The sequence below is a fragment of the Hyperolius riggenbachi genome, chromosome 1 (assembly GCF_040937935.1).
Source record: "Hyperolius riggenbachi isolate aHypRig1 chromosome 1, aHypRig1.pri, whole genome shotgun sequence".
Taxonomy (NCBI): Eukaryota; Metazoa; Chordata; class Amphibia; order Anura; family Hyperoliidae; genus Hyperolius; species Hyperolius riggenbachi.
The window spans coordinates 566,329,666-566,356,051 of NC_090646.1; the positions used below are offsets into that span (position 1 = coordinate 566,329,666).

The 26,386-nt window shown below is 44.2% G+C and overlaps 1 protein-coding gene across 3 annotated transcripts in view; it reads left to right on the plus strand.

Annotated features, from left to right (window-relative positions):
- The window catches only part of SLF1 (SMC5-SMC6 complex localization factor 1), a 147,732-nt gene that overhangs the window by 50,976 nt on the left and 70,370 nt on the right, over nucleotides 1-26,386 (plus strand). For all 3 annotated transcript variants that reach the window (XM_068247552.1, XM_068247572.1, XM_068247563.1), the window contains exons 7-8: nucleotides 13,594-13,683; nucleotides 15,803-15,856. In XM_068247552.1, coding sequence (XP_068103653.1) covers nucleotides 13,594-13,683; nucleotides 15,803-15,856 — 144 coding nt within the window. The remainder of the gene's footprint in view (nucleotides 1-13,593; nucleotides 13,684-15,802; nucleotides 15,857-26,386) is intronic.

The following is a 26,386-nucleotide window of genomic DNA, read 5'->3' on the forward strand; positions in this document are numbered from 1 at the left end:
TTACACAGTAGTACTATACTCTACATATGCACTCCCCACAGAGCTGCAGGGAATCCACTGAGAATGCTGTGCACATTGAATACAGAGGTGTTGTCTGTTTACAATCTCCTCATTCCCCTGCAGAGTACCTCCACATCATTCTTACATGTACCCACACTTACATTACCTAGGGCCTGATAGATGTTCTTTGTTCCGGTTTGTACCTTTTACAAGTACTCTTACCAAGGACTAGTTTTAGTCTAAAGGGAATAAATATAGTAGTCTACATATCCTTCTCACTTCAGTTGTCTTGTAAAATTCCCTAAGCATTGGCAGTTAAGAGACGAATTTCATGTTACATACTTTTAATCAACAAAATTGTAATATGCAAATTAGAGGAGTCGGAGTCGGTGGAATCCTAAACTGAGGAGTCGGAAGTCGGTGGATTTTTGGACCGACTCCACAGATATATATATATATATATATATATATATATATATATATATATATATATATATATATATATATATATATATATATATATATATATATATATTATATTATATATATATTTAGATACAAAGATGTACTCTTTTCCTCAAACACAAAAAACATATCAGATTGAATCAAACTCATTGATCAACATGATCTGCCAAGTTCATTCGTTTGTGCATTGCTGTAAAAACCTTGTAGTACGATTGGGCCCTCACACTTTTAGGGCCAGTTCAGACTGACGTCTCCTGGCGACTCTTTGCCTTGTTTGAACTTTTTTTTGCAACTGCCCAGAAAAGAATTTGACACTCAACTATTTCTTTTTTTTTTTTTTAACCTTGGATCCTCCCTTTAAATCCCCCTATCTCAGGTACACTTTAAATACCACTACAGGTAACACTGCTTTTTTTGGGGGGGGGGGGGGTGCCACATAATAACCATTTTGAGTGATTTGGCAAACATTGAACCTGAAAGGATTTTAGAAAAGGTCTCCTCACCCTTCCTTGTGACAGGCAGAGTGGTTACTGAGGTAATCAGAGGTGTATCATCCAGTCTGGGCTGTCATACAGAGAAGGGGGGAGGAAGAGAGCTGTGGGAGGTGGGGTTACTTACCACAGGGAACAAATAGTGGAGCAGTGGAGGCTGCTGCAGTGTTTCTGAGCTGTGAGAAATGTAAGTGTACCTCAATCCCCCTAATTTTACCCATTTCGAAACACACCATTATTCATTCACATCTTCTGAGTTTTCTCCCAGGAGATAATTCTTCAACTCGAGGTAAGAAAAAGTGCTAAAAGTTTCTTGCTTCCTGGGTATTTTATTGATAAGGTATACAAATACATCCTGTGAGAAAACACAGGAGTGAAGTTAGCTGCATTCAATACACAAGGTTCTTTATGATTCGATTATTTGAGGCTTTTATTTTCTTATAATGGCATTTTAAATATACATGTACACTTTTAATTTGCTTGTGGTATGATAGAAACCTAAAGTTTTTTTCTGGCTACACACGGTCAGCAGTTACTTATAAGTAGAAGACTTGACCTTTGGCAGTAATATTGAGGGCACAGGGCAAACTGTGATTCCTGGTAAAGCCATGCCTCCCAAGTTACTGACTATTGTGTGACAGATTTCCCCTCTCCACCATAATGCCACACACTCCAATGGGGGCCGGTGAGCTGACAGGCTTAAAGTGGATCCGAGATGAACTTTTACTCATTGCATCATTTTGTTCCTTTCCTATTGTTTATAGGGCATTCCTCAAGCCAAATACTTTTGTTTTTGTTTTAAAACTCTTATTCCCTATAAACTAAGCAAGCCACGCCCACAGGTTTTCAGAGAACCAAGGCATTTTCAGACAGTAGCAAGGGCTCATGGGAGCTCAGTCTGGGCAGGAGGAAGGGAGATGTTAATAGCCAGAGATTTCAGAGGCAGACGGGAGGAGGGAGGAGGAGGGGGCATCAGGTTTTTTTCACAGGCTGAGTGCTCAAGATGCAGATAAGCTTTCCTGTTTGTAATGTTTACAAACATGGCTGCTGGCATTGTATCACAGGAAGAAATAATCATATTCTATTGAAGCTGTTTGCAGCTACATTTGCTGTGTAAACTATCTAAACTTCAGATAAGATATATAGATAGACAAGTTACTTGTTATAGTTAGTTTTTCATCTCGGATCCACTTTAAGGCTGCTTCCACACAGGGACGTTACAGGCTCACGTTAGTGCAGCCTGTAACGCTCCCCCAACGCACAGCAATGTAACACAAGTGGGCTGTTCATACTGCCCACGTTGCGTTACATGTAACGCTGCACGTTGTAGTGAAAGTGCAGCATGCTGTGCGTTCTAGCGGCTTTAGCCGCGTTAGACTGTTTGCACATGCTCAGTGGGGGCCGGAGAGGAGGCGGGGAGATGCCGCTACAGTACAGGAATGCACATGGCTACTTAATATGCACTGCACTGGCGGCCACTGATTGGCCCGCGGGACCACGTGATGCGGAGTGTCTCGCTCCGCATCACGTGGTCCCGCCGGCCAATCAGCGCCACTCTGGGAGACCTTATGCGGATAGAGCCGCCTAACGCGGCTCACTCTACCGTCCTCTCCCGCACCACCATGCATTGCGTTAGGGGCACGTTATGCGACCATAACGTCCCCTAGGGCTCGTTTCCACTGTAGCGAATCCGCATGCGGGCACTGCATGCGGATTCGCATACTTAATGTTAGTGGATGGGGCTGTTTCCACGTGTGCGGCGGCGGCGGCGTTTTTCGGTGCGGGGAAAATCTGCACGACAGGGTCGTGCAGATTCGCGTGCGGCAGGAATGCGGGCGAATCGCCGCTAATGTATTCAATAGGGAAATCGCATGCGGCTTTGTCATGCGGATTTCCCCGCGATTTCGCATGCGATTTTGCATGAAAGCCAATGGAACTTAACACAGGCAGTGACAGCATTGCCTGTGTGCAGTCTAAACTTTATATTCTCACTGCACATTACAAAAACAAACTTTTCTGCGATATCATTTTAGATTGAATTTATAAGTTCATATATTGCTGTGGTATATATCTGAACATGCCTATTCTTCATATGTATTGTTACTCTTTTGTAAGAGCTGGCTTCAGAGAAGGTGTAGCCAGGGATAGTACAATGAAACTCCTTGTAAAAGTTTTTCTTTTTCTTTTTTTTTTCCCTTATAACCAAGCTCCAGGAACTAAAGCTTGGCATACACGATACATTATTTCTGCCCAGTTAGACCTTAGGTACACATGATACAATTTTCTGGCAGATTTTTCTGCCAGATCAATTTTTTCCAACATGTCCAATCGGAATTTCGATCGATTTTCTGTTCAATTTCTGTTCACTTCTATGGAAATTGATCTGAATCTCGATCAGTTTCTGATCCATTTCCATAGAAGTGAACAGAAATTGAACGGAAAATCGATCGAAATTCCGTTTGGACATGTTAGAAAAAATTGATCTGGCAGGAAAATCTGCCAGAAAATTGTATCATGTGTACCTAGCACTTGATTCAACAAAAACATCTAATTGGGCAAAAATTGTGGTTAACCACAGCACCGCGGTATCGACCTTTCATGACAGGGTTTTTTTCTCCTCGATCCGACAAGCAATATTGGCCGTAATGTTGTGGGACAATGGAAGTAATATACAGTAATTGGGATAACGTCTTTTTAACAGAAAGGGCAAAAAAATAAAAAATCCTTACATTGAACCTAAAGCAAGGCTTCCATATTTGGTTCTTTTTAAGCAATACTTGTTGTCTGGCAGTCCTGCTGATCTCTTTGGCTGCAGTAGTGTCTGAATCACACACCTGAAACAAGCATGCAGCTTATCCAGTCAGACCTGAGTCACACACAAAAATATCTGCATGCTTGTTCAGGGTCTATGGCTAAAAGTAATAAAGGCAGAGGATTAGCAGGACAACCAGGCAATATGCATTTTTTAAAAGGAAATAATTATGGCAACCTCCTATATGCCGCTTGCTTTTGGTTCCCTTTAATAGGGTAATCCACTGCAACCAAATCAGTGTGTTGAATTGCGGAACAATCTGTGCCGGAGTTTAATAGTGTGTAGGTGGCTTATTCTGTGCAGGCAATCACTGGCAGAACTTGTTTTCATCTATGTGTAACAAGCTCTTTGATTAGGTGGTGTCAAATTAAACACTGCAAGTAGCTGGTCAGAGCTCTCTTGCCAGCTGTATTCCTCCAGCGCAGACTGTGAGAGCTGAAGCCTGTACATTTCTCAGTACCACAACAAATTATGCAGCAACCCTGCCCGCAGGGCCAACTGTGAACCCTTTCAGCTAGATAGCTATCTTTATCAATTTTTAAAAACAAAGTGCTTAGCCGAGTATAGTTTTTACTCTTTAGCAGAAACATATATTAAAACTATATGTGCGCTGCAGGACCACATTTTTCCTGAGCTGTTATAGTTGCCCCTCTAGAAGGCTGGATCTGCTTCTCCTTTCCTCCACCTGCAGCAGCACTGCGATGATGTCTTCAGACACTATTGACCCTTCCACTAGCGGCAGAGGCGTTACCCAGAAGCAGAGTCTAGATAACCATGGGTCTTCACCAGCGCACACCGCAAGGGATGATGGGCTTTGCAGCCAGTGCCCACCAGGTCTCGGATAGTCTCAGCTAGTGGTTGAGAGAACAGTGACACCTCAGTGTGGAGAGTCCAGGCATATAATTAAAGTCCTGTAAGCAATCCGAGTCAGAGCAGGTGGTATGCAGATAATCAGAGTCCAGTAAACAATCTGAGTCAGGTCAAGTGGTAGGCAGATAAATTGAGTCCTGTAATCAATCTGAGGCAGAGCAGGCGGCAGGCAGATGATCAGTCCTGTAAGCAATCCGAGTCAGGGCAGGCAGGTAATCAGAGTTCAGTGAATGTGCAGAGGTCATTCAAGGGGAGCAGCTCAAGGATAGTCAAGCAGGCCGGGTCACAACAGAAGATCAAACAGGAAGAGGCTGGTCAAGAGCAAGACGAGACATTGGAACAACCAGACTCGCTGACAGAATGAGCAACAGTGACTGCAGGGGAAACTGGCCTTTTATACTGGCAGACCAGAACTTTGGCGTTCACTGCACATGCGCATTCACAAAATCTGACTCCATTCCGCACTAGTGTGCACACGCCTCTGGCCACGCAATGGCATCCTCATCGCGTGACAGCCATGTGAGAGAAGGTGACGAATAACCTACCAGGGATAAAGGGTTACCACTACACTACCAGTAAACCCTTAAATAGGAAGTGGGTAACCACTAGACTGCCAGGGAATCATTAAAGAGGAGCTGTTAGGTATAAGGTCTCAGAGAAAATAAACACATATATCAGTAGCTAAAGATTGGCTGTACTTACATTACATATGCATTTCACTGTCCACGTTTAAATTTCACAGAATTTGTATATAGTATATGCAGAGATAGATGCTCCTGACAGCTCATGGCAGGCTCCATGTTTTTCTGTCAAATGTGTCGTCATGTCCTGCCTGCTTCCTGATCACAGATAAGCTTGTACTTGAACAACACAGTGTGCAGTGAATATTAATGAGCCATGTGGCTAGGAACAATAGCTGACTCCTGCAGTGTACTCTGCCCGAGATTTATCAGTGCTACGCGATTACAAGCTGCTGTAACGTCTCATTAGCAGCCGAGGGGAGAGCCCCAGAATGCTTTGCAGTATGGTATGCGGCTTGCGTCTTCTTAAGAATAACAGACTTGCTGATAAGCACACATCAAAGGTAACTGAGATTTTTATCTTCACTAATTGCTTTTGGGCTTCCTTCTAAACTGTTTAACACAGGAGAATAGAGGTTTAAATTAGCTTCTGCAGCCTGACAGTTACTCTTTAAAGGGGTCTGGGGTACCACTAGACTACGATACAATGCTTAAAAGGGAAGAAGGGTTCCTCTAGACTAGAGGCCTGCATTAGGTTATGCGGATTGGGTATTGATTCTAAATGAGTTGCAGGTAGCAGGCCGCTGGTCGAGTAGTGAAAGCAAGCATAGGACAATTCTGTATCTTTTGCTTCCTAAAAATCTGTGATGGCTGCCCGAACCAGAATACTTGCTGACTTGTTTGCTGCTGCTCATCTTTAAAGGATACCAGAGCTGAAGACACTTGGAGAAACGGGGGGAGCAGGCCCATATGGGAAGCTGTGCTTACATCAACCGCTCTCCCCATTCTCCTCTGACCCTTTACCTTCCTCTCTAAATGCCCCCCCAGCAGCCTCTTCCGGGTCAGGCATTAGTGCATAGTGTGCCCACGGCCAGGAGAGCGCACTGCGCATGCGTATTTGACGTCACTGTGTCATGCACATGATGTCATACGCATACACAGTGTGCTCCCAGCCATGGGCGTATGCTGTAGGACGTGTGCAGCCCAGCCAGCGCCTGCACAGTAGTGCCCGACTCTGGCGACCTGAAAGAGGGCATTTAGGTAGAATCACAGGACAGATCACAGTATATGCCTGCTCCCATCCGTTTCTGTAGGTTGATTCACATCTGGTATCCTAATGCCAGCAGACTCTGCCCTGCTCTCAAGCTGAGACCACCCCTCCCCCAATACTTGTACATGTAACTGGAAACATGGATGTATCAGATTGAAGATGTGTTTTTCATAGAAGGCCAGAAATCATTTAGTAACACTGAGGCATGCTCAGTTAGAATTGAAGGAGTGGTAAGAATGCTGTATGACTGGGGACATTTGATTGGACAAGAACAAGAGAATATTCTGGCATGTTCTCTAAAAATGGAGGGAGGAGGCATAGAAGCACAGAGAATGCAGAGAAGCACATGGGACAAGATCTACTGACAGTGTAGCTGCATCTACAGCCATCTAGCACACACAGGTATGCGTCTGCTGCATATGTTAAAAATACTTAAGGCTTTTACTATGAGACAGGTACAAGACAACAGGGTAGATTTATCAGCACAAGTGCTTGCAAAATGAAGGCAAAACTATTACAAACGTGAAACAAGTGATGCTTGTGCTGCCCTTTTTATTTTGGTTGTGATAAATCTGCTCAAGTTAAAGGATACCTTAGGCCATATTTTAATTTTGCAATTGAAGCCGTGGACGTAGCCAGCCTGCACGGTTACATGCCCAAGCAGACATACTGTGCATGTGCGCGCAGTATGTCTGGATCAGAAGGCACGCGAGCCGGCTATGTCTTCCCACGGGAGTGCGCATGCTGACATACTGCGGCTGCCTTTGTACCGGCAGCTTTTTTAGATGAAAGGAGACAGGCGGCGGGCCATGGGAGGTGCAGTAAACCTATGCTCACTGTCCCCCCCCCCCCCCCCCCCACACACACACACACTTGGCGTCAACTACAGAATAAATTACGAGCTAAGGTCCCGAGTTGTGCATATATATTTGTTTTCCCTATTAAAAGCATTGTTGTACGCATGCAATCCTGATTTTTTTACTGCATTACCCGTTTTTTTTGCCGCTGAGCTGCTGTAATGAAGGAGAGATAGCGTAGCTGCATAGGTTGCATACACACATCCAATTTGAATTGCCCGATTATCTCCCAGTTCTACATTTCCCATGTAGTACGAGAGATTACATACTCAATTTGCTCATAGTATTCAAAACCTGCTGGCCCTCATGCTACATGGAGGTAGTAAAATTGGCCAATAGTATGCCAAATAAAATTGGATGTGTGTATGCACCCTTATGTGTTAATTTAGATTTACTAATGTTGCCCATACATGTGCCATGGCATACACTTGATTTTGCAATCAATATCTCCCTTAACCACTTAAGCCTATCTGTACGAATATGTTCGTCCAGATAGGCTGTGCACCTTGCAGTGTGCGGTGCGCGCGCGCCCACTGCCCGCCGTTAGCCCCCCGATCAGTGAATGGGAATATACTTCCCATTCACCGATCTTAGTCCCCCGCAGAAAAACAGAGGGTCTCTCATCAGAGACCGCTGTATTTCTGCAAAAAAATGTTCCTCGTCTTCATTCTAGTTCCTGGAAGCGTCATTGTACGCTTCCAGGACTTTTTTGACTGTGGCCATCTTGCGGCCAAATAATAAACTACACCCACATATATTTTTTAATAAACAAATACAATAAATTACATTTAAAATTAGCTGATTACTTCCCCACACCAAAAATTACGCAAATAAAATTTTTAATAAAAAAAAAATTACAATAAAAAAAAACAAAAAAACATAAATAGTTACCTAAAGGTCTGAACTTTTTAAATATGCATGTCAAAGGATTATATCAATATACTTTTTTAAACTATGGGCTTGTAAATAGTGATGGACACAAATTGAAAAAATGCACCTTTATTTCCAAATAAAATATCGGCGCCATACATTGTGATAGGGACATAATTTAAATGGTGTTATAAATAGGCAACTTATAAGTTTCAACTTCCATGCGGGTGCTCGCCACTTCACCAGGGTCTACGGAAGTAATGGTGCTAGGTCCAGGAGATGTTGTGCTGCTGTTGCCTGCCCCACCATGAAATCTCAGACCAGCACTAACACCACTCTGCTGCCCTTGAGGCTGATCCTGCACCACCTGCGGTCCAACAACATGGGGTGTGGTACGTCTGGCTCTAGCCGGAACCTCAACCTCGTCATCACTATCGGTCAGTGAGCTGCTCTCTACAGGTTCAAACTCTGACCCGGAAGATTCGTCAAATGAGGCGTCCCAATCGTCCTCATCCGACTCGGCCATGTACCTGTACGCCTCATCATCGGAATACCTCTTTCTTGCCATGGTGGACTGCTAAATTTAGGGGGTATTCCTCTGAGACTACCCAGAAAAAAAGAGCACCTACCTAGCAAAAGGGAGTATTTGAGAGGGAGAAAGCTGTGGTCACTGAGTTTTGATGAAAATCAAAACTGATGTTTACAGTGCCACAGCTATTGTACAATGTTTTTTGCAGTGATCAGAAAAAAAAAAATTCTGTCACTGCGGTGGGGCGGGCTGAACGCAAGTGCAGGCGAACGATCAGGCCTGATCGGGCAAACACTGCGTTTTTTTTGTGGATCCTAGTGACCCTAATATAGATCTGACTGCGATCAGTAATGGTCACTTACAGATACTATATAGTACCAATGTTGATTAGCGACAGTGATGACGCTAATTAGTGACTGTGGTGCAGTGGGCTGAGCACTAACTGACACTTACAAAGGGGCCTAGCTAACTGGCCTAACTGCTAACACTAGTGATACTAAAAAAGTGACAGTTTTCACTGATCACTGTTTTTAGATCACTAGGATAGTGACAGGGGGGTGGTGGCGAGTGGGGAATCAGAGGCAATCAGAAACAATCAAAGGCAATCACAGGGCACTCAAATCACGGGACAGTCAAAGCCAATCACGGGACAATCAAAGCCGATCACGGGACAATCAAAGCCGATCACGGGACAATCAAAGCCGATCACGGGGCAATCAAAGACAATCACGGGACAATCAAATACAATTACAGCACAATCAAATACGATGTCAGCACAATCAAATACAATGCACTGGGAAGGTGATGGGGGGGGGGGGGGGGTTGATTTGGTGCCCGCACGGGGCAGACTGGGTCCTGATCTGATGGGTGGCAGACACAGGGGGTGACAATGGGAGAATAGATGTAAACAATGCACTAGGCAGGTTGTCAGGAGGGGGGGGAATGAGGGCAATCTGAGGGTCTGGGTGGGTGATCAGGTGCCCCCAAGGGACAGTTTAGGTTCTGCTCTGATGGGTGGTTGTGACAAGGGGTGATAGGCAGGTGATCAGTGGGTAAGGCAGATGTATACAAACGTATACAGGGGGGTGGTCGGGGGGGGGGGGTCTGGGGGGATCTAAGGGTAGGGGGGGGTGATCAGGGGACGATCAGGGGACCCTAGGGGGCAGTTAGGGACTTAATCTAGGGGATAGCATGAGCAGTAAGTGGCAGGGAGTGATTGATGGGTTTTTAGGTGGGTGCTAGGGTGCAGGTGCTGGGGTGGTCAGGTCAGTTCTGAGGGCTGGGATAGGCGATCGGGGGGTCCGTGTGGGTAAAAAGTGTGTGTTGTCACTTAGCTTGCAAGGCTGCCTGTCCTCTCTGATAGTCCGGCCGCGATGTGACCATCAGTGGAGGAGGCAGCCAGTATAATACACTTTGTCACAATAACAAAGTGTATTATACTATTCTGATTGGCCGGATCGCCACATTTGAAACCCGCCGACGCTGCTAATTGGCCGGCGGGTTACAGCGAAGGGTGGGCGGGGCCTAATGCCGGCGGCAGATCGCGTAATTAATGACGCGATCGCCGCACAGCTACGCTTGATGCCGCCAATGGGCGTATTGCGGTCGTTTGGGCCCAGCCCTTGCCGCCGCCCATCGGCTGGGGGCGGTCCTCGAGTGGTTAATATTCCTGTTAAAATGGATTTAGAATAAATTAATTCTTAGTAAAATGTATCACCCAAAGAAAGCCTAATTGGTGGCGGAAAAAACAAGATATAGATCAATTCATTGTGATGAGTAGTGATAAAGTTATTGGCAAATGAATGGGAGGTGAAAGATGCTCAGATTCAAAAAAATGTACAACCCTGTGGGCTTAAAGGACTTTTGAGGCCAATTTTAGAAAAAAAAAAATAAAACCCCGTTAGATACCTGCATCCATTTGTAAGGCACGGAGGATGCTGTCCACGCCCTCCGTGCCGTTCCGCCGGGTCCCCGCCGCTCAATAGCCCCCCGAACGGCCCCCGACCGCACAGCCCGGGTCGGGCTCTTCAGCCTGCACAAAGATGGCCGCCGGAGCTGGCCGCGGCTGCGTAGTCCGCATAGCCGCAAGTGCGGCTGCGCAGCTCTAGGGCCAACCCCCCGGCCGATCCATGTAACAGGCTGTTTCACTAAAACTAAAGATCTTGCCCACTAGGGGTAAGCATGTGGAGCCGCTGGAGCGCACACGCAGGAGGCGGGGGAGTGTCCGTACTTCTGGCGCCATGATGCGACGCCAGAAGCGAAGATTACAGGACATACTGCGCATGCGCGGCACAGTATGTCCAGGTCAGGAGAGTCGGCCAGTACCGGGAGCTGTGGCTGACGAGTGGGACCCGACGGCAGGGAGCGAGGGGAGCGGTGAGTATGTCCTTTTCTTTCCCTACACATTGCAGTTTTTATATCTCCGCAGCCTTTCGGCTGCAGTATCCTTTAAGGGGACACTTCAGTGAAGACGGGGTTGGCCACTTTTGGAATAGTCAATGGTAACCCTAGCTCAGTCCAGTATTACTTGAAATCAGCAATGTTGGAAGTGTTATATAGTTTGCAGGAAGTGTCAGAAGAGCCAGGACTGTTAGTACTCTTGTATGTGCTCTCCCCTCTACAACAGCTGAATGGCGTGATCATTATCTGCCTGTTAACTGGCTGCAAGATGAAATGCAAGATGATGTTAATCACATTAAATTACAAAATGACTTCTGTTTCTCTTATACAGTATGTCGCAAGGAGGCATATGACATTTAAAAAGACTGACTTGTTAAATGCCTGGCAAATATTCAGGAAAACTAGTGACACCAAATCCAACACAGTCCCAATGATGGTTCCCCTTGGAATTTTATCTGCAGCTATTCCCAATATCAATATTCATAAATGGAGGACAGCAGGTATCGCCTCCATTCAAGATTTAATGATTGAATCCTCAATTGCTCCATTCTTCCACCTAAAGTGGAAATTTAAACTTGACGATAAGGATCAATACACCTACATGCAAATAAGCCATCTCAACAGTAAACGTACTTTACTCCCAAAAAATGTCCCTCAAGAAATTTCCTCTCACCTGTGGCCGCAAGGTACTACTAATCAAGGCCAGAAAGGCATATCTCTATGGTATCGCCAGCTGAATTCAGCCAATTCAAACCCATTGGGGAAATTCCTCCAAGTCTGGAGTGAGGATCTTAAAACCTAGTTAGATCCGCAGTCTATGGGGAAAGCATTACGGGACCTTAAAAAAATTTCTAGATGTGTTGCGCATGTAGAAACAACAAAGAACATTTTCTACAAATGGTACCTTACACCCAGACTTTTGGCTTCCTTTTCAAAGCTAAACTCCCCACTCTGTTTGAATGCTTGTTCTAAGTCAGGCACACTCTTCCACATCTTGTGGGAATGCCCGGTTATATCACCTTTCTGGGATATGGTCTCTGATATAATATCTATGTGGACCCAGGAGGAATTTAAAGTTCCCCCGGAATGTGCTTTATTTTTTAATAGGTATTGATACTATTCCGATATCTCTCAAATATAAAATAGTTCACTTGATATGTGCAGCTAGACAACTCCAATTGGGGCTCGGCTGACATTCCCACATACTCTTAACTCTGTAACTCAGTGGATTTCACACTCCATATGGAAAAGCTTTTCATTATAAGGGGCCAAGGGTACACCCCTAAACCAACTACTCATAAACTGGGATGAAATTGAACTGGCTATAACATTCCTTTCTATTCTTCAGTAATCAAAAATCCTGTCTTTAATTCTCCGTATACTAAAGGTAGCCATACACTGGCCGATTTGCCATCAGATTCGTCCAACAGATAGATCCCTCTCTGATCGAATCTGATCAGAGAGGGATCGTATGGCTGCCTTTACTGCAAACAGATTGTGAATCGATTTCAGCATGAAACCGATCACAATCTGTGGAGCTGCCGCCACCTGCCTGCCAGCTATACATTACCTGATCTGGCCGGCGCGACTCCCCCGGTCTCTGCTGTCTTCTTCTCCGTGCTGGTCTCCGGTCCGGCTGGCTTGCTTCACTGAACTCTGAACTTCCTGTCCAGGGGAAGTTTAAACAGTAGAGGGCGCTTTACTGTTTAAACTTCCTGCTGGGACACGAAGTTCAGTGAAGCTGGAGCCCGGAGCGGAGAAGAAGACAGCGGAGACCGGAGGAGTCACGCCGGCCGGGAACAGGTAATGTATCTCTGCTGTATTGCGTTGGTCGTCGGGCATTCGAATGCTGCTGTCGACACACTCCCGACCCGCCGGCGATCGAGAAAAATCTTCTGCACGGACGGATCGACAGGAACGATTGATTTTGGACGGAAATCGATCGTTCTGTCAGCGTTTGCGCGACGATTTCACAGCAGATTCGATCACAGTGATCGAATCTGCTGTATATCGGCGGGAAAATCGTTGTGTATGGGCCCCTTAAGAGATACATAGTCCCCCCCCCCCCTCCTTTCCCACCCCAGCCCCACTGATTTTGCAGGTCTAATCTAGTCTCTAACCTCCTTATCAGAGGAATGTGTAGATAAGGATGGATTAGAGATATAAGAATAGATAACAAGTCACATAAAGTTTCTCCAAGTAGGTAAGAGAGGGTTAACTTAGTTGTGAACAGCGTATAATATAGTTTTTGTGTTAACTTCCGCTGTGTTCAATGTACAAAGTTCTCTCCGGTTATACAGGTGAACTACATATGCGCCACTGTTCTAGGGCTTTAGGTCCTAGCAAATTGAATATTACTTTGTAACGCAATGTGTAGGAAGACTTGTTATATGCATAGTTAATCTGTTTTGGTTCTTCTTGACGTAATATGCTTATATGTATGTAGCTGAATCAAACTTAATAAAAATTATTGAAATAAAAAAAAGACTGACGCACTTTTTTTTTTAGGATCCAATTGAAAACATCTTAATAGAAATGACTGAAGAGGGGAGAGCAGAGTTAGAAATGTCCATATGGAAACATATATGCATGACACAGGTATGTAAAACTGCAATATTAGGAGGTTGTCTTGCTTTTAGGTACTAAGAAAGCTATTTCAGACAAGTTCACCTGTCAGGCAGCCTTGCTTTATCTCTATAGCATCTATGTGAGGCTTCATCACAGCCTCCCAGCAAACTGAGCTGTCTCCAAATGCAATGCGGTTCTAGTATAAGTATTATTATAGATATTGCAGGACAACCCCAAAATGTCAACTGATCAATAATACAGTTATAATGCATTTATTTGCTTCCCTTAGAGAATTACTAGCAGCGCACAATGTATACAGCAGTGCTGGGACTGCTCTTTCTTTTGATAAGAAATTTCTCAGCTCTGCCTCTAGGAAAGACAATAAACCACTGGATGTCTCAGCATTATACATAAATCTGTAATCTGAATCCCATGTCTGTTATCGTCACATCAGGTCTGATCTAGGCATAGACAGGAAGGGAATGGATTACAGACAATGCTGATCAAACTGAAATTCAGGTAACGGATCCCAAATTTGTGAGCAATGTTGAGAAACTCAGTGGTGGAAAGTTTAGAGGCGAGAGGGAGGACAAGGAAAGCTGGCAGCTGCCACAGCACTCCTTTGTATTGGAAAACATATGCAAAGAGCAGGGTGTCCTCAGATATCTTTTTGAGCATAAAATCAATTATTCCATATAAATGCCTTATTAATCTAGGGACAATTTTAACATGATTTAGCAGATTTCTTTTATAAATCAACCATTTCTTTAAAATCTGTAAAGGTATTCCTTAGGACAGTGACTTTTTTTAGTCAAGTGCCTTATGGAGGGTCATTTCTGTGTTCAGCAACCCTCTCATTTAATGTCTTTTGGGACTGACTTCTATACTTGCTGATTCCTGCGAGGAAGGGGGAACTTACCCCTATATGTAAACACAGGGGGTTAACCATTTCTGTGCTCCCATGAAACCAGGAAGTAACCAATCTGCAGAATCTCGGTAGGATTTCTGTGAGCTGTAACAGAGAAATGTTTTTCTGTAAAGGCTATGTTGCTTATCTTTTAGAGTTTAGAGGAAGTCTTGGGTTTAGGCCCGCTGGAGCGAATAAAAAATAAAACGTTAAATACTTCAGTATGGTCCAGAGGCATCCCTGATCCTCACTGAACCCACCTTTCTAGCGCTGGGTATATGCAGACCCTACTTACACAGCCGGCCTCTGAGCTGAGCGATCGGAGCAGTCGTTCAGGGCACCAGGCTCCACTCTGTCTCTCCCCGCCTACGCAGTTTCACTCCGTCTGTAATTAGAGCAGGGCTACAAGAAAATGGCCACCAATGTCCACAAATGCGATCATTTTCTCTGAGCCCTGCTTTAACTACAGATGGAGCAGAGACTGGGAGAGAACAGTGACGTCAGCGCTGGAACGTGAAGAGATGGTGAGTGAACTGCTGCCGTTACCACATTCACTGTTTGAAGGGAACCTATAGCTGACTACCGGTACTGGAGGCACCTACAGCTGGCTACCTATACAGAATGCACCTACACCTGACTTCCAAATACTGGGGGAACCTATGCTTGGCTACCTATACTGAGGGCACCTACACCTGACTTCCTATACTGGGGGCACCTACTCATGGCTACCTATACTGGAGGTACCTACGCCTGGATACCTAGGGGGGAGACCTACACATGACTTCATATACTGGTGGCACCTACATTTGCTACCTATATTGAGGGCACCTACACATGAGATCCTATACTGGGGCACCTATACCTGGCTACCGACCTGAGGTAAGTGTCTAACCGCTCAGGATGAAGGGGGGCACCAAAATCAGGTTTTGCTCAGGGCGATGTGAAACCTAAGGCCGGCCCTGCCTACCCATGCATGCCCAGTCCGGATACTCTCGTCTAGAGCTGTGTGTGGCCAGAAGAAACCTACTTGACTTGCTCTAAATCAGATAGGTATAGAGGGACCCTGCGCTGGATTTGTGAGCTGTATGACGACCGTCACACCTCTGGACATTCCATTGGCTTCCCATTTCTGAGGTAAGTGTCTAACTCTTATAGTTTTGCTTGTTTCAGGTGTACTTTTATGCATAGTATACATTGTACAGTACATTACAATATTCTGTTCATATTGAATGTGTTTTCCAGGCATGTCGCCAGAAAAGTACTGCAAAGTTCACTGGATATTATGAAAAGCTTAAGGTGAGTTTCTTGTATACTTTACATCTATGCTGGGGAAGTTGCCAGAAATTCAATGAATTTAAGATTACAATTATTATTGTTATCTTTTTTATGTATTAAACGCTAACCTATTATTCAGTGCTGTACAATAAACAGAGGATGCATATGTCAAAACTGCGTACATAACAAGTACAGAACATGACACAGGAGTAGAAGAAGGCATATCCCATTTGAACTTACAAAAGGAGATTGAAGAACTGTGATAGCGAAGTCATATCTAGAGAAGAACAGAGCTCATATGGTTTGGGAAGGTTATTGTGGTCCATAAAGGGTTAAGATTGGGTGATTGGCAACTACTAGTAGATAACAACACTCCTCCAACCCTGACACTGTAGCCAATATTATAGATCCTCTCTGCCAGAGACCTCTGTCTGATGTGAAAGGGGAATGGGTAGAGGATTTTCTGAAGTTTAGAACGTTGGGATAGACTGGCTACATCCACAAAGTCTGATGGATTGATTTCCAGACCACAAGCCAGATCAGATGTTACAAAAATGGGGCAGTGGTGAAATGTTGTTGAGTTGTTCGTGTTTACAGTTTATTATATTCCTTAAATTTACTTAATGTAGATTCAGTACTCTCACCCTGTAATGCCTTAAATGTGTAGCTGAACGGACACATGACCTGATAAGATAAACATGGTACATATAGTGCAATGACAACTTATAACCTGTCTGGGGCCCTTTTTATTTGTAACGTTGAAACACACACAATTGTTCACTCCCAGATGGAGCAATTTCCTAACTTTATCTGGTGCACAGATAAACTCAATCAGGTGCACAGTTATACACCCTTTGCCTGTCTTACCAATTCTAGCAGGAATTGCATAAATTAGGCAGCATTCAGGTGGGAGGCTTTGGTTGTACATAATTGTAGTTTGTTGCTAGCAGAACCGCCCTGTGCAGGCATCGCTCCCACGAGGGTCCCTCCCTAACCACTCACCTGTCACCCGCATCCTGGAAGCTGCAAAAAATAATTTAAAACTACATATACTGGTTTATGTTATAAACTGTTCTTATCACCTTGCTTCGACACCATCGTCTCACAGACTGTGAGATCACTTGACTCTCCACATCGCAAACAGGATATAGACTTTCTCAGGCTTCTTCAATGTTTACGTTATTTATTCAAGTCACAGAAAGACAGATAGATACAGTCATCATATCCTAGCTATGCCAATCTTCATGTTGCGTTACAAGCTCGTGATGAGACTCCCTGCTGAAGTCTATCAGGTACCTTCTTCCTAACTACGTTACACTAAACTACCTATGTACAGCATACATTATATCAGATTACAGAAAGGAAGAACATGCTTAGAAGTCGTCCCAGTCAGCCTTGCTAGCTAGTGCGGAAGGAAGAAGCAGAAGTGAGCTCTCGTAGCTCCCTCAGCCTTTTATACCGACTAGGAAAGCGTTAAATATGACATCATCTTCGCCACCCCCTAGACCAGATTATTGGTGGACCCACTCGTGGTGTCATCATACACACCTACTTGATTAATAATCAATGAGGCATTTGACCCATATGCAGGAACGTGGATGTTTAGTAAATATGGCCAATGTTTTCTGTTCCTGTGGTGTAGTGTTAAGGTCAGAGTAGTCCGATGGCCTTCTTTTAGGAACATGTTCTCAGTATCTGCGTGTATCCTCTGCTACACGCAGACCCTGAGATGCCTCTGCCTGCATCACAAAACCTCTATTTATTTTAAAGGCATACACTGCGGACAAGCCTTTTACATAAAACTCAGGCCAAGTAACTGAGGCCTACTTAAATTATAACAATCCCCCCTAAAACGGCTTGACCCGCAGATCCCAGCGTCTGAACCTCCCATTACCTGGTTTCTTTTCTTTTATGTTTCACTTTTCGATGTTCGTGCTCACACAACTTCTCTGCTCTAGGCGATTACCCCTGGAAGAGAGAGAGCAAGACCTCTTGGTCTTCCTGTAACCAGGCTCTCTGGGGAGGCCCTACTTCTAAGTCCCTCTATACCACATGCTCAGCATTTGCGTCACTTACGTATCACTCACAAACTTGCATGACCACAGAAAAGTGAAACTCGTTTGGTTGTTACAAAACAGAGCAGTGCCAGGTGCCTTCTAAAAGAGCGCCTTTATACAATCAGCTCCTAGGTACTACTAAACCTATACCCGTAACCCTGTATATCCCTTAATTTAAACTATTGGTTCATGAGATTGTTTATGAGGCATCAATCTCTGGACCAGGTTAATTTGTTTTACGTAATTTTAACACGCAACCTCACCTGGATAATGATGCCTAAAGTTGTCATCCCCATCCAGACGACCAGTGGGTGTAGGAAGAACTTTGGAACTGCAGATGCCCCGTCCGAGTGTCCCTGGAACATCACTGGAACCTTTGTCCACCAGGTCAGACTGGCACTCACCTGCTCATTTTTGTGTTCTACCTCGTTAAGATCACCTGTATCATGGTGAAATCTTACCTCTAACTTAGTGTACTGTTTGTTTAACCTTTGTAACAAAATGTGGTCGTCTTGGATCAAACCCTGTTCCCCTTTGTCCCATGTCGTGTTCTCTTTCAGGACGGGAACTACCCGTGAAACTTTGCACTTTAGAGTTCTCTTAACAATTTGAGAAACAACATCATCCAACCTGGATGACTGGATCCATATGGGATCTCCGCTCCCCCAATATGTTCCCCTTTGAAACTCCCCCTTATCGGAACAATTATGAGAATATACCTCGAATGTATCATTAGAACTTATGTTAAAAAACCAAACCTTTCCTTCAGCCACCGGAACTATCGGTTGGGCTTCAGGGTGGATCTTTTGAATGGTAGCCTCGCATTCTGCGTTATTGAGCCTGCAGGCTTCTTCACTAAATTTGACTTGCCCCGGCCAACGCAGGTACTTCTGCAAGAATTGCCCGCATGAGGACAACTCTACTTTCTTCACCTCCCCGTCTAGCACCGAAAAAGTTGACCTCTCAGGTCCTGGTGTAAGACCCGGGTTGAGGTGGGAACTAAGGAAGTGGCGGTGCCTAAAGGAATGTTGCACCGTTTCCATTTGTTCACTCAAACATCTCGAAGCTGCCATGCAAAAGATCCTTCTCCAGAAAAATGAATATACCTCCCCTTGTCCAATCTCTCGCTGACAAAATATGTCCCCAGCTGTCCTGATTGGACCTCTTCCCCCCTTATGTCCTGAGGCACACTATGTACCTGAGGTCGGGAAGACTGTACTCTCTGCAATCGTTCGATTAAGAGTACCTCTTCACTTACCCAACTATCCTGAGGATAAGCTGCTGCATATGGACTGTGTAATATCGTCCCCTGTTGTGACCCGTGTGGTGTGAATGGGGTTCCCTGTGTGGGCTTTCCCTCCCCCGGGACCGCTCTCCCCACCCTCTTTGTCACCTGGAAATGTGGCTTGATCTCGATTTTTACTTCTTGTTTCGAGAACCACCCACCCTCGGCTTTCCAGCCTTTACGTGTGTATAGTTGTTTCAGAGGCACTCTCTGTTGGTAGCTCCAGAGTGTGATGTTGTCCCCTGCGTCTCTCTGGTAAGAGAATTGACGCCTCCTGCTCGTTCCTCTCCAATCTGGAACCATCTCACTCTGCATAACCAAGACAAGGTACCCCTGAATCACACACTCCACCTTTTGCATGTACCCATTGTACTGCAATGTACCTTTTAACAAACCTTTGGATCGGTGCGTCGATTCTGGGAGTGTGGTACTCAATAGCAGATTTATACTGCCATTCAATTCCCACTGCCCGCACACCTGACCCTTCAGACCTTTCACCCACATTGTGCCATGAAATTTGTTTTCTCCTGGCACGAGTGCTCTTTCCCTCCATCCCTGCTTGGTCCATCTGTGCCAATCAGAGGGAGGTGTGAAAGGATCAGTACCTTTGTCACCCAACATCAACATGTTTGGGCCTTGCATTCTCATTAACCCCTTATTATACATGAGAATGTCCTCTCTTCGTTCTCCTAGGACGAAATGGCAACCTAGGATCACCATCAGCACGGTACTCTTCATTATAAAAGCACCACCTTGGGAAAGAAAAACATTAGCACTTTGCATTATGCTTTGCTCAGACAGTTTTGTTAGTCTCTTTCCGATCTCCGAAATCTCGTGTTTTAATCTCTTTCCGATTTCAGGAATCTCGTGTTTTAGTCTCTTTCCGATTTCAGGAATCTCGTGTTTTAATCTCTTTCCAATCACAGGAATCTCGTGTTTTAGTCTCTTTCCGATTTCAGGAATCTCGTGTTCCTCCAAGCTTAGATTGGCATCTGGAACCTTTCGCTTATCCGACTGACATCTCCATCCTTGCTGCCAGCACTGCAGCTGTCTCCATTCCATATTGCCAAACACCTGAAATCGAAATACAAACAAATCAATTCTTATTAATGATTTGGGATTCGCCCTGCGGCTTGTACTCTTTACCCTTTAAAATGATCAATATATACCGTAATTGATCTCGTTGTTTTATGGTTCTCATGAACTCTGTTTACTCTTATTGGTAGATTGGAGTTAAACTTCACCCCCCTACCTCAGTACTATCCTCAGTACTTACCTGTTTAAAATATGCTCCCGCGGACTTCACCTTTGGAAGCTCGCTTCACCTTTGGAAGCTCTCACCCCATTGCAGCTCACTCCACATCCCCCCCTATCTGTCAATGCGCGGCCGTCGCATGCACAGATTCCGGATGTCACACCTGTTGCTGCTTTGCAGGTGAGCCTGCAATGCTCTTACTCATTATCGCATTTACTTATCTAGAACTTCATCGCGATACCAGCTCTGCTAGAAGTTCTGTGTGTTGTACCCTCTGATCAATGTTTGCCGTGCCACCACCTAGACTACCAAAAAAAACGGCTGCCTCCCTGTAGGAAGGAGCGCTTTGCACTTAAACTACACAGGGTGCAGGGCTAAGCCTACCAGTGTCACATGCCTGTTTGCAGATCCCTGAATGCCCACATGGTAGGTAGTCACATGGCAAACAGCGTACTGTTACTCTGTACATGGCAATTCTATCATCTGTATAATTGCCCCATGAACTGCGGTCAGTTTTTGTTCTTTGTGCTACAATTGATAGGAGCTGGAAAAAACATATTTGACCAATCAGTGGACGAAAAAAAACACACAAAAAAACCGCCCCAGCCCAGCATAGACCTCTCAGTCAAGCTCTGGCCCTGTCCACGACAAAAACCGGAAAAAAAACGTTACCGCTCTGCAGCAGCGGCGACGCCCTTTTTTCCACCTCCGGCACCCCCCTGATGCACTGTCCCCCCCTATACTCTATTGGGAACTCATGCTGCACCACCCATTACGGTGCCCCACTTACAGGAATAATCCCGTAAGCAACTCAGTACAGACACTTTCCTGACCTGCACTGCTACGTGTGTCCCTGCACCTAGCTGGGACACTTTTCCTATCCGTGCTCCTGCTAATCTTACAGTAATAGCTTGGCGCACGTATCCTGGCATTCCTTTCCATGGACTCAGGGAAAAGCCTCTGGGGAAATACTTCGAGAACCGAGACACTCAGTAGACTGTCTCTGTATTTCTACCCCCCTCCCTTTCAGCTGCTCTGCCCGGAGCCGCGAGCACAGCCTGACGTGACGTGGATCCCCCAGCCCCTCCTCCCCCCTGCCATGACGTGTGGGGGCCATGACTCTCGGGGGCGGGCTCTCTCCACTGCCGCCATTTTGAAGTCTGGACTGCCAGCTAAGATAGCTGCTCCCATAGCAGCCTCTCGTTTCCTATATCTTAGGAGAGAAAACAAAATACACACAGAACAAACATTTTTATGCATAGTTACACACAGCATCGATACATTTTACCGAGAGTCAGCCTTCCGCCACCTATACTCTCTGGGATGCTTGCCAAATTTGAGACCAACCGCGTCACAGCTGCAATGCTAAATATATTACCTCTTGGCATCACCCAGGAACGTAGAAACCTCTCTCTCCTCACAAATCATTTGCAGTTTATCTCTGCCATGACTCAAACCTACTCAAGCGCGCAGCGTAACTCTAAACCATAATAACAGCTAGTACTGCTGAAACGCACAACAGACAAACTGGCTAAACAACATAACAGATACAGATATTTACAAGCATGTTAGCAGCCCTGACTGGAAATACGAGAAACTTGCAGAACATCTCACAAACAGAAAGACACTCGCTTTCCTCTTCTATCCCCTCTCCCTCCCATCCAGTACTAACAGAAGCACCGCTGGCTTATCTCCTGCTAAATCGGCACCATTGTTATAAACTGTTCTTATCACCTTGCTTCGACACCATCGTCTCACAGACTGTGAGATCACTTGACTCTCCACACCGCAAACAGGATATAGACTTTCTCAGGCTTCTTCAATGTTTACGTTATTTATTCAAGTCACAGAAAGACAGATAGATACAGTCATCATATCCTAGCTATGCCAATCTTCATGTTGCGTTACAAGCTCGTGATGAGACTCCCTGCTGAAGTCTATCAGGTACCTTCTTCCTAACTACGTTACACTAAACTACCTATGTACAGCATACATTATATCAGATTACAGAAAGGAAGAACATGCTTAGAAGTCGTCCCAGTCAGCCTTGCTAGCTAGTGCGGAAGGAAGAAGCAGAAGTGAGCTCTCGTAGCTCCCTCAGCCTTTTATACCGACTAGGAAAGAGTTAAATATGACATCATCTTCGCCACCCCCTAGACCAGATTATTGGTGGACCCACTCGTGGTGTCATCATACACACCTACTTGATTAATAATCAATGAGGCATTTGACCCATATGCAGGAACGTGGATGTTTAGTAAATATGGCCAATGTTTTCTGTTCCTGTGGTGTAGTGTTAAGGTCAGAGTAGTCCGATGGCCTTCTTTTAGGAACATGTTCTCAGTATCTGCGTGTATCCTCTGCTACACGCAGACCCTGAGATGCCTCTGCCTGCATCACAAAACCTCTATTTATTTTAAAGGCATACACTGCGGACAAGCCTTTTACATAAAACTCAGGCCAAGTAACTGAGGCCTACTTAAATTATAACAGTTTACATGACAGCTGGGGGCCCCAGACTCTCTCACTGGCCAGGGGCCCCCTAACCATCATGCGATACCTAGAGGGAAGTGCGGGCTGGCCCCGGACGTCTCACCACCAGGGAATTCACCCCCACTGCCTCTATACTGAATGCTGACTGCAACACACACTATTGCTCACTCCCAGATAAAGGTAGAAAATTGCTGGAGCTGGAATGAGCAATTGTGTGTTAAATTATTTTTTAAGGCGCCTGTTGACCAGATAAAGGTAAGAAATTGCTGAAGCTGGGAGTGAGCAATCGTGTGGACATTTTTATTTATTATTTCTAGATATTATTTTTTAATCTACAATGGCATTTTTATGTGAACGAGTTGGATGTATGTAGCGTGTTCTTGATCTTGCACATTTGATGCTACTTTTTGGTCTATTTTTAGTTACCAAATGTAGGCGAACATTCAAATATGCACAGCAATGAACGTAGTCTGAGGTAAAGGGATTTAGACTTTGAACTTTGAGAATCCAATGCATTTTAATAACTGGTAATTTCATAACTGGAACTGAATTGACTTTTATCAAATGTAGATGAGATCGAGTTTACTTAGATTGAAAATAAACTGGTGAGATAAACAATCGTACCTATCCTCCTAATCCTAAAAATAACCTTTTGCTATCCCACTTTTTTTGTACTGTAATTCTTATTCTTATTAAGTATTTATATAGCTCCGACATCTTCTGCAGCAGAGGGGCTCACAATCTAATCCCGACCATAGTCATATGTCTCATGTAGTGTATGTATCATGTAGTGTATGTATCGTAGTCTAGGGCCAATTTAGGGGAAAGCCAGTTAACTTACCTGTATATTTTTGGGGTGTGGGTGGAAACCGGAGATCCCGGAGGAAACCAAAGCTGGAGAACATACAACCTCCGGGCGGATAGTGCCCTGGTTGTGATTCGAATCAAAAACCCAGCGTTGAAAGGCGAGAGAGCTAATCACTACGCCACCATGTTTAAGTACTTTAAGGATACCCAAGGTGACATGTGACATGATGAGATAGGCATGGGTATGTACAGTGCCTAGCACACAAATAACTATGCTGTGTTCCACTGATAAGAAATTCCAACTATAAAATACTTTCCTAGCAGAAAATGGCTTCTGAGAGCAGATAAGAAATAAAAAAAGGGTCCATAGTTCATAGATTTTAGCTCTGGCATACTTCAATGAATGTGTCAATTAGCAAAAACAATAAAACAGTTAAAACTTAAAAAGTAGATTTAAACATAAAATAAAACTGTGGAATATCTTAAAAAGTAATTTTTAGGAGAAGGAAGGTAGATACAATCGTTAATTTCATTAGTATATTTTCGCCTCTGGTGTCCTTTAAAAAAAAGTAGATTTATTGTTTTCTCTTAGCTCAGTGTCACATTCTGTCCTGTGTCTCAGAGAGCTAAAATATATGAACTATTGACCTTTTTATCTATCCTGTTATCAGAAGCCAAGTTCTCTTCCTTGAAAGTGTTTTGGGCTTTAAAGTGAAGTGGTGAACAAGAATTGAACTTCATCCCAATCAGTAGCTGATACCTCCTTTCCCATGATAAAGCTATTCTTTTTCTCAAACGGATCATCAGGGGGCTCTGCATGGCTGATTTTGTGGTGAAACCCCTCCCACAGTGTGATGTCAGCGCCTCAAAGCACTGAGGTACTGACATCACACTGTGGGAGCCTTGTTGCATTGTGGGAAATAACAGCTGTTTTCAACTGCCAAAAAAGCAAGCAGCATTTCCTTCCAGTGACATCACCTGCCAGCAGTAAAAAATTTCACCATGTGATAAATGTCTGAATGTAAATCAGGGAGAGCAAAGATTTTACAATGAGAAAACACTGACTAAATTATTTATACATCATTATTGTAAAAATGAAGCACTTTTTTATTACATTATTTTTACTGGAGTTCCTCTTTAACCATTTAATGACATGCTGACTTATAAAAACGTCCTGCTAGAGCCTCTTAATGGCTCCAGGACGTTTTTATAAGTCAGACAGTGCTGCTGCCGCTGTATGTGTGCGCGCGCATATGCACACGCGCGCGTGCGCGCTCCCGTGGGTGCACATGCCGCCTCCCGCGGATGCACGTGCGCGCTCCCTCGAGTGCACATGAAAATAGTAAAAAAAAAATTTACACCTTCATTTCCAAATGATGTATTGTCACCATACTTTGAACTAGGGACATAATTTAAATCTTGTGATAACCAGGACAAATAGCCAGATAAAATGTGTGTGTTTTATGTACAGTAGCAGTGTTTATATTAAAACCATAGGGGATGAAATTGGAGAAATAGTGTATTTTTTCATTTTTTTTTCCCCTTGTATTTCCCTTTAAAATGCATAGAGAATATAGTAATTACTGAAAACAAATATCAACCCCCAAAAGCCCAATTGGTGGTGCAGAAAAAACAAGATATAGATCATTTCATTGGGATTAGTAGTGATTAAGCTATTGGCAAATGAAAGGGATGAGCACGGAAAGGTGAAAATCGCTCTTGTCCGTTAGGGTATAAACCACCTTGGGGTGAAGTGGTTAATTCCTTCTCTGTGAGGGACACTATAGTCCAACAGGGTCTTAACTGGATAGAAACTGTCAGTTGCATTGCTGAGTATTAACTCTTTCAGACAAAGAAAGAAGAAAAGGAACACCACATAGGTAAAAATGTGTATGCTTGCCACTGTACATACACATATATATCACATCATGTCACTTAACCATTTACTGACAAAGTAACGTATTAAAACGTCATGCTTTAGCCTATTAACGGCAACATGACGTTTTAATACGTCGCGCAATCCCGCTGCCGCTCCGCACGTGTCCGCGCCGCTGCCGTTTCCGTCGGGATCCCTTGTTAAGTGTTTAGGGAAGAGGACCGAGCGTTCCTCTACCCAATCGCAATGCCTGAAGTGAATGGACGTGACCGCGAACAGCGGCCACCTCCATTCATAAAACAGGAAACTGTTTCAGTTCATTAAAGTGTACAAAAAATTTATTGCATAAGAGTTTAATTATGGCTAAAACAAAAACAGAAAAATAACACCTATATTTTAAAATAATATATTGTCGCCATACATTGTGATTGGGACATAATTTAAACGGTTTAATAATCTGGACAACTGGGCAAATAAAAAGTGTTGGTTTTATCCACAGGAGAATGTTTAATTTTAAAACTATAATGGCTAAAAACTGAGAAATAATGATTTTCCATTATTTCTGTATTTTTCCCATAAAATGCATTTATAATAAAAAAATTCTTAGCAAAATGTACTACCCACAGAAAGCCTAATTAGTGGCGAAAAAAACGAGGTATAGATCATTTTCTTGTGATAAGTAGTAATAAAGTTATTAGGGAATAAAAAGGAGGAGCACTGACAGGTGAAAATTGCTCTGGTCCGTTAGGGTAAAAACCCTTGGGGGTGAACTGGTTAA